Raw genomic sequence first — 9,299 nt, 5'->3', positions numbered from 1 at the left:
GCCTCAGCAAAAAAAAAAAAAATCTTGAGAGAGATATATATGATTTTGATAGGACAAAAATTCTAAGCTCACTGACATGTTTTGTAAATACTTTATATAGAAGACTTAAAAATATTATTTATTAATAATTATAATTTAAAATAAATTGACTTTATTTTTTTTTTTGTCTAAACATTGATCTCTTCAATGAATCATCTGCTTGGATGGATTAAGTTAGTGACTAATTAATTTCATACCCTAAGGTCTACTATGTGATATTGTGGAAGGACTAGAATGGAACAAAACTATTACTTTGGGTTTATTATGTTATATCCAGTCTTAGGATCCTTATGAGTAAATATCTATATTTACTAGAATGAGTTTGACTCACATAGAGTTTTAGTAGGATCACTCAATAGGATCCCCACTTGGATGGATAAAAATCCTCTGTTTTTCCCCATCCCTGTTTTTCTTGTTTTGCTACCTGCAAAAGACGACATGTGGCATTAATGTATCATCAACGGCCAAGATTGAATTAAAAACCAAACTCGTTTGTAAATTGGATGTAATCTTGGCCGTTGATGATAAATTAATGCCACATGTCATCTTCTGCGGGTAGCAAAACAAGAAAAACAGGGATGGGGAAAAACAGAGGATTTTTTTCCCACTTGGATTGTTGATTGCTTAGGGGTAACTAGCTGGTAGAGAGAGAGAGAGAGAGAGAGAGAGAGAGAGAGAGAGGTTTCTAACGTTAGTGTTCCTCTTTCCTCTCTTGCAATTTGAGCAAAAACTCTCTCCTCTTTCCCTCTTCTGTGGGAGTCAGGGTTTTGAATCCTATTGAAGGTAAAGATATATTTTGTTGTTAGTATTCTCGTGCAAGTGTTGTTCGAGGTGTATTTGTTCAAGCATTCTATTCCCCAAAAAGTTAATTTCCTCTTCTCCCCTTTATACATATTAGCTTAGATTTGCAAATAGATCAGTGGTATGGAGTTTATTTGTGCATTTGCATTTCTAAGATTTGCTAGCTTAACAATATATGTTTAGGTAATTACCACGTATGTCATTGCCATGTTTTATTATAAGCTTACATACATATGTGTTTTCAAACCCACGACATGTCGAGACGATGTCGGTCTATTTCAAAAATACACTATTAGGTTGCCAAATTTCTAGTGAGGATTTAAAGGACAACAATGTCATGAGGCCCAATCTATTTCACAACTAATGGCTAGATCCATGTGTTGTGGGATTTGTCTTGATTTATTTTTGTATTTCTTCGTGTTTGCTCTACCAACAATCAATAAAGATAACTAAAATAGAAAAACACAAAGACTTGGCCAATAGAATCCATCTCTAACAACCTCAACTTCCATAGCGGATACTGTCTTCATATCACTTGTAGGATGGAACAAAGGGTTAGTATTACTATCAAAATGAGGAGAGATACTGCAGCAAGGAATGAAATAAATGCCCATGGAGTGTTACTATAGTTGAGGATCAAACTTGCCTTCCATTTGTGACTTGGGATCTTGTAATATTTCTCCACTTCATGGCAAACTCCAGAAAAATAAAAATTACCATCTATTACACTAGGAGAAACCTATTTGAGAAGACTAGTAAATAAGGCAACCAATTCTTTTGGGTCACCAAGCAAGCTCTCAATAGTTTCCTTCTTCTGAAGCAACTCAACATCCTTGGGAGAGTTGATAAGGCCATCAATGAAGGCAGCATAAGCTGTGATATAATTATCCTCAAAGGCAATAAGGTTTCGAAGTAGAGGCTCTGTCCAATTCTCAATTTTCATGGTTGGAATTTTCAACACTCCATTGTTGAATTTTATGTCTGACAAGCATGGCTTCAACCCCTTCTCAAACTTGACACTGGCCTCATGGAGCTCTGTTGCACTACGGATATGCGAAGAGTCTCCTGGATTCAGTGGACTCCTTAAGGGTGATTGGAGGAGTAAATCTCGTACAAAAGCAAGCAAATGCTTTGCTTGGGATTTGTCTTCTGGTTCTTCCACTTGTTTCGCCGCCTTGATTAGCAGCGCAACTACCCCTACCTGATCTTCCTTCTTTGACCTCCTTATCATATTCTTGGCTACTTCAAAAATGGGTCGAAATCGAGAACTTTCGGCGGTAATGGTTTGGGGTTGTGGCACGAAATCTTCAAAGAATAGACAGGCAATGGAAGTGAATGAACCAAGTCCGTTTGAATAAGAATTCCCTGTGAATAGGTTGTATAGATGCTCAAGAACAAAGAAGGGAAGCTGATTTTCAAGTAGAATTAGGTCACCCTTTATAACATAAGACATCCATGTCGCATTCAATATCGGATCATCGCGGTGTTTAGGCTCATATAAATCACTCCTCTTCTTTAAATTAGTCCTAATGATGAGCTCAAGTATGAAGCAACCATCAAATGTCATTATTTTCACAAACTCATTCAGATTTGAATTGGATGATTTCTGCATTTCTTCCAATTCTATCATAGCCTTAACATAATCATCCAATGTTGCCGGAGATTCCCGGCAGAGAAAATCATTTAAACACCGCAACTTTTGTGCTTCCATGGGCTGTAAGTGTTTCTCGGAACGATGATAAGGGCCGATGGAGACCATGCGAGGTGTGTAGGCTTCTGGTTTTACTTTGCGCAGTGGGGTGGGAACTCGGAATAGGCTGCAATTAGGTGGCAAGGAAGGTACTTGTTTAAGGTCTTTCTGGATGGAGTCCATCAATATAGTAACTGAATCTCTATTATTATATCCTCCAATGATTTGGTCTTCTCCTACAGTATCACTAGCTGAAGTGATCATAAGCTCCAGATCTTCAGAGTTGTTGTGTCCCCTTCCGGGGTAAGTAACATGGGCCATTGTCTTGAGCTCTCCACCTTTCTTTTATTTCAACAGGTGCAGAGGAGATCACTAGTAAAATGATCCAAATATATTCACGTCAGAAGACAAAGAAGAAGAACAAAAAGGGCTAGTGAAATCAATAGAAGAATCAGCATAGCACTAGTCTTTTTTTCCCTGCCTTGAAAGGAGAAAAGAAGAGAGGGTGAAAAAGGGTAGGTTTTTCTACTCCCATAGAGGGAGCGTGGATCAGGTTCTCGTACAGTCTGATTCACATAGATAGAATCCACTATAGAATTTTCCCACTCAAATCCTGTGGTGGATTCTATGTGTGTGGATCAATCCCGTACAAGAACCTGATCTGCTCACCACCATCCTAGGGGTTTACATACTCTTATAGGGTTTTGTTAGAGTAAAAACCAACAAATATGAAAATAAACATAGATTCACACAACACATTAAGATTTAACAAGGTTCACACACCGATATGGTGTGCTATATCCTCGATCGAAAAAGAAGATGTTTTACTATGTAGAAGAGAGGTTATTGTGGATAGATCGCTTAAATACACCCAAATAGCGGCAATAAAACTCACTCTGAAACTCTAGCTTGAAAAACCTCAAAATTACAATTCTTGCTCAAGAAGACGATAGTACATTATTTAATCCTTCAAGTCATGTGTCGATCCATCCGGTTCGGTCAATCAAGTCAAGCCGTATTGCCCCCGCACCCCATACGAGATCACTCTACTTCCATCACAAATCTCATAAAAGGCCACATTCGGATCACTACTAAAATATGTTGGAATAGATCATTCTTCAATACGGGTCAAGAATTCAAGACAAACTCAATCGATTTTAATTAGAAGTCAAAAAGTGATAGCTACCTTTAAAATTTATAGCCGAGTACTGCAGCCTTAGGGGGAGATTTTTCTCATTGTCATGATCATATAAAAGCATCAATTTACAATAGAGACTAGCTTAGTTAATTTTCTCTATACTACACAGAAGAAATATATAGCTCGAGCTTATCACCTCATTTTCTCCAAGTGAAAATTCCTGGTATCCGGCCAGATTCAAGCTTGGCTATCTATCCAATTTGGTGTAAAAAGAAAAACAAGAAGAAGGGAACAAGCTAACCTTGTTTCTTTGTATAAGCCAGCCGAGAAGGGTTCCTAACTGTGTAAAGAGAGAAGCAATCTTTTCAGCACTTCCAAGCATATAAAGTTAATTCATCTAAGACTCTCAGAGTTGGGTTAGGCTCCATTACCGAATGTATTACTCTATAAATGATACTGTTCAGACAATAGCAGCGACACGACGGCACCCTAATCGTCATTTATTTAATCATCCTAGATAATTGTTTGACAATGGCAGGCACAACCTACTAGTCATGTGATGAAATCCTATCTGCCATGGTCAGCTACCCTTCTACCAGTCCAATGTGAAACCGAAACTCCAAGACACTCTATTCTCCACATTAATTTTAAGTTACTATTTCTTCATCCTTTCTCAATGGAAATCTGTAATGATGATTAGTGAAACTAAATGAATGATAAACACTATAAACTATAAGAGTAACTGAGAAATATGCCTAAGAAAAGGTATCTGAGTCAAATAATTAAGGGTTGACCAATTTTCTTAGGAAGTGGAGTAATGAGTGATGTAATTCTAACCCCCTCCCCCAACCAACCCCACAGAGAGTGTTAGATCAAACACCAAGAAATATGAATAAAGGGAGACAATAGATCCGTACAACACAGAGATTTAATGAGGTTCACACACCAGGGTGGTGTGCTACGTCCTCGGGCAAAGAAGAAGATGATTCACTATGCAGAAGAGAGATTACACCCTAGCAGCGGCGAGGAAGAACTCGCCCTGAAACCCTAGCTTCGTGAAAACCCTAGAATATAATGACTTTCTCAACAAGCAACAGTACATTATATATATACTCCAAATCGCGGTTCGACCCATAGGGTCGCGGTCGATCCGGTCGAACCATACGAGATCAGTGATGGGCTCCTATCGGCCCAAGCCCTTTGCTTCCATCACAGATCTCAGAAAATTTCTGATTCAGGTCGCCACCAAAATATGTCGGATCGGGTCAATCTTCAAAACGAGTCAAGAATTCGAGACAAACTTAACAGAGAGTTTTACGATCTCATATCAGTCATATGGGGAGCTGATCCACATTAGTTACGAAAGTGATTTGATGTGGATTTTGTAAGTGAGTTTATAGGATTGAATTCTTCTAAGGTTCATAGTACTCATGTAGAGGAATATTGGTTGAGCCCAACCCATAGACTCAACTTTCTAAGTACAGGGGCAATGGGTGGAATCTTACAATTAACTAGGAGTCTTAGACACACCAGTGTACAAGAAGTCCATATTAACATGGGGTTGGATGAATCCTCTTTAGCTGCTGACTTTGCAGGGAAATCTGCTATAAGTTTAGCTTTCCGATAGCTATAATTGGCACATATTTTCTTAAACCGCCCATAAAAACCATGTTGTGACTTTTTCCTAAAGATTATAACAAAAGGCTATTTTCAAAAATACTTCTACCCCCAATGAAAGCATACTAATTATCAATAACTAACCCACCCACCACCCTCTTGAAGCGAGAGGCCAAGATCTTTGCAACAAATTGGTAGAACACGTTGCACAAGGCTATGGGTCTGAATTCTGAGATAGTGCAGCTCCATCAACCTTGGGAATTAAGCAAAGGAAAGTCTAGTTAACCTCTTTGATTTGACCTGGATCAATGAAAAATCTCTCCACGCACAAACTAGGTTCCTCGGGAGATCCCAAGCGAAGAAGAAGAAACTCATGTTAAAACCATCAGGACATGGAGCTGACCTTGATTGCTTTTATTGCTGCAAAATCAAGTTTTTTACTACCACCCAATCTATGACTCTGCCTTAATTAATTACAAAGCAATTCAGCTGAAAGGCCTACTCTGCCATCTCATGCCCTCATCAATTGGTTGATTACAGATATATGTGTCAGTATTTTCAAGCATGGTTTAAGGTATCTTCGATACGATATGATACGATAGATACTCTTTCAATATGTATTTTAAATTTAGTCAATCGACACGGCGATTGATATCGATACTTTAATCCTTGATCTTTAGCATATCTTAGCATCATACCCTCCGATACGTATCTTAAATTTAACCGGCTAATACGGTGGCTGATATTTTAATCATTTTTTTCAAGTTAGGCCTTAACTAACCATTGCTCATCAAAGAACATATCTTCTTTGAGTCGGAATCAGGTCTTCATACGAGAATGATTCTCTCTTCTAACAATACATTTTAACATTGCTTGAGTGGATTCCATGTGGATATCAAGCACTTTACGAGGACCCGATCCAAACTCATCTTCTTTTACATGGAAACTTTTTCCTTGTTTGGAAAGATCTCCCTAAACATCAATTGTTTTTAAAGTTTTAGTTGATGCTAGGTCCTACAGAGGGTCTTTCATGGTGGGACAGTATGGGAAGAAAGCACACCATCCTAACTATTAATAGGAACAAACTCTCCAACAAGAAAGAAGATAAAGGGAGGATTGATTGCAGGCAAAAAGGAAGCGTAAAGAGAAAGGAGTAATGACTAATGAGAAGGCAATTAGTTAAAGCTTCCTCCCACCAATTCACCCAATTCATAATAATCCTACACTGTTTCATTTGAGTGAAGACCGCGTAACCACCAGCCAAGCTGGCTTTCTTATTAGAACTTAAATGGGTGTCCAACCCGCGTTCTCTTTCCATTCATTTCAATACTTCCCTTTTGAAAACAACAAAAACTAAGTTGCTTCCAAGCTTCCACCCAAAACCCACACTCCATTTCCATCTCTCTCTCTGATATGGGCGCCCTTCATGAATCAGATACAGTATTAGAAGAAGGTGTAAAGAAAGGGGAAGAAGAGTATGAGGAGGGCTTTGGAAATGCTGGGAGAGCTTGTTTTCAATTTTTCTTGTGCTTGAGATGGGAAAGGGAAAGATGTAAGAGTAAGGGTGAAAGGGTGTCTCTATTGGAAGGGCAAGGAGAGAACAGTAAGGAAAGGCTTTGGATAATGAGAAAAGTGAAGAAGGAGCTGAAGGAGATAAAGGAATTGTTGTGTGTTCCTAACAAGAGGAAGAACATCGTCATTCGCAAGCTCAGCGCGTACGCCAATAGAAGGAGGCCTCAGTTCCACTTCCAATACGATCCTCAAAGCTACGCTCTCAATTTCGACCAAGGGCATAGGGAAGATCACGACTGTGCACGCCTTGATTTCTCCTCACGTTTTGTTGCTTCGCTTAAGGTGAACAGTGCCTCAGTTGGGTCCCACTGTTCATCTTAAGTTCTTCCTTTTTTTTTTTTCTCTGAACATGTTTGGATAATACCACTAGAATTGCACTAAGGTAGCATACTAGTGGGCTTCTATGTCCATTCAATCTTTAAAATTTATAAGAATTTAGAAGAGAGAATTAATAAATATATTTTTAAAAGTGACGTAAATCAAAATAAAATAATACAATACTAAAGTATTAAACTCAATATTTTATTTGATTTGAAATGTGCTATGTTTGTGTGTCAGGGGAGTACTGTTTAGAGAGAAATGTAGAGGTTACAGTGACGGGGGTGTGACCGTGTGAGTGATAGTGTATCATATAGAGGTGGTGATTTAAAAAGACATGATCTTTTATTTTTGTTTTCGTTTAATTTTCGATTTCTATATTATTCACTAATTTTGATCCATTTCAGTGAACGTCTACTGTTACAGTCCTCAACTAATAAACACACTGGACGTGAATTTGAAATCCTTTAGACTAAAATTCAATCTCAATGGTTTTCCTTTTTCTAATCTTCAACTGGTGTGTTATAACTGTGATTTACTGCACATTTCAAGACTCAACTTTTGTCCAATCTATGAGATCAGGAATTTTTTTTTTTTTTGGGTGTTGGGGTTGTGGGGTGGTGGGGGGATTGGACAGAGATTTGAAAATCCGAAATAGTGCTATGGTGGCCAAGTTAGGGTAACATTCTTAGAGCTGCATCTGGCTCTCAACCTTAATGGGCGTGGAGGAATATCTTGGAAGGCAGCACCCTACTACAAAGAGGGCTATTGTGAAACCAGAAAACTGCACAGATAGATGTATTTCAGATCTTACCGTTCAACCTGGTCATTGGAATGGAGTAAAGATGAGATCACTATTCACACATCAAGAAGTTGATGCTATTTTAAAGATTTTGATATCCACTGTAGACAACCAAGATAAGCTCTACTGTGGCCCAGAACAAGAAGGCTTCTTTTCAGTCAAGTTTGCATTGGAGCAACAGAGCCTTGTGTGTTGTGTTTTTTGTCCATAAATATAGAGCTGAGAACACCACGTCTACTGTATTGCTAAATGGACATCAGGTTTTCCACATATTGGGGATTGGGAGTTTTGAGTTATCTTCTCCTCAGGACCTCCTAGCTATTGTATCCCCTTATTAGCCCCTCAAAGGCTTATTAAAATTCCTCTCCATCGGAATTGGAACCCAAAAGACAAAAAATAAAAATCTGCTTGCTCCATACAACATAATTGCACATTAAGCCTAGAAAGGGGAAGCAACAAGGAGATCTGTATTAAATTCCATTGCTTTCCTGCACCTTTTTTCGCCAATAAAAGGAGAAAGTTGCAAAAGGGGAAAATTGTATAAATTCAAGGCCAATCCCAACAACCCTTCTCAAAAAATTAAGATTGGTGGATTCCAATTCGAATCGAACAATTCCAGCAATTTAAATCCAATTTTTAAAACCTCAAGCTGTGATGGAAGATGTTGAAAGTGTGGATCAGGTTCTCGTTCTCATACGGTCAGATCGACACAGATGGAGAAACAGACCGCCAAACTATCACTAAGCATGATTTTAGATAAATAAAGTAACTGACAATTAAATACTTCAAAATCCAGAAAAATAAAAACTTGATTTATTTCATTTGTCCTATGTTAACATGCCTACAATGGCAGGAAAAAAAAAATAAGAGTTACCCTCTCCACATGGAGATCCACTATCCATGGGGTCTAACGATGAGTCAGATCTTCCATGGACAGCAGAACCCATGACAGACAAGTGGGGAACTGATACCGACTCAAAAAAAGAAACTTGATTTATTTCACTTGTACTAACAAAGTTAGCATGCCTAAAATGGCTATTAGCTCCAAAGAAAATTTTTTAAGTGAAGCAACTCTATGAAACACCCTATAGTACTGGCGTAAACGTCACATTTAAACGAGAAACATCGCCGAGACTACTATCATCCCTTGACCATATCCCTTTGCTGCCATATTCAAGTAGAAACATGAGAAGTACATGCTTTATATGTCAATTGCTGGGCAGTGGCAAGACTGCTACCATGTACTTCATATATAGGCACTACAAAAGTCCGTAAGGTCGCACAAATTTTGAATTTTTGTCCTTTCAGGTTCTTGTTGATTA

General features: G+C 38.3%; 2 protein-coding genes across 3 annotated transcripts; one reads left to right on the top strand and one right to left on the bottom strand.

Moving 5' to 3' along the window:
• Window positions 1–1,149: 1,149 nt before the first annotated feature.
• Window positions 1,150–4,147, bottom strand: LOC122087593 (UPF0481 protein At3g47200-like). 2 transcript variants are annotated; one of them, XM_042656780.1, is made up of 2 exons: window positions 3,865–4,147; window positions 1,150–2,902 (listed from the first exon to the last, which is right to left on the bottom strand). In XM_042656780.1, the coding sequence occupies exon 2, from the start codon at window positions 2,849–2,851 to the stop codon at window positions 1,580–1,582; it is 1,272 nt and encodes a 423-aa protein (XP_042512714.1). In that variant the 5' UTR covers window positions 2,852–2,902; window positions 3,865–4,147; the 3' UTR covers window positions 1,150–1,579. The 2 variants fall into 2 exon arrangements, with proteins under 2 accessions (XP_042512714.1, XP_042512715.1); XM_042656781.1 differs by having other exon boundaries at window positions 3,970–4,147.
• Window positions 4,148–6,698: 2,551 nt separating this feature from the next.
• LOC122086831 lies at window positions 6,699–7,178 on the top strand. The gene has a single exon (XM_042655779.1). The coding sequence runs from the start codon at window positions 6,699–6,701 to the stop codon at window positions 7,176–7,178; it is 480 nt and encodes a 159-aa protein (XP_042511713.1).
• The last annotated feature ends 2,121 nt before the right edge of the window (window positions 7,179–9,299 follow it).

Source organism: Macadamia integrifolia, chromosome 8 (assembly GCF_013358625.1).
Source record: "Macadamia integrifolia cultivar HAES 741 chromosome 8, SCU_Mint_v3, whole genome shotgun sequence".
NCBI lineage: Eukaryota > Viridiplantae > Streptophyta > Magnoliopsida > Proteales > Proteaceae > Macadamia > Macadamia integrifolia.
The sequence above is the reverse complement of the archived record's forward strand: the minus strand, read 5'-3'. Positions and strand labels throughout refer to the sequence as shown.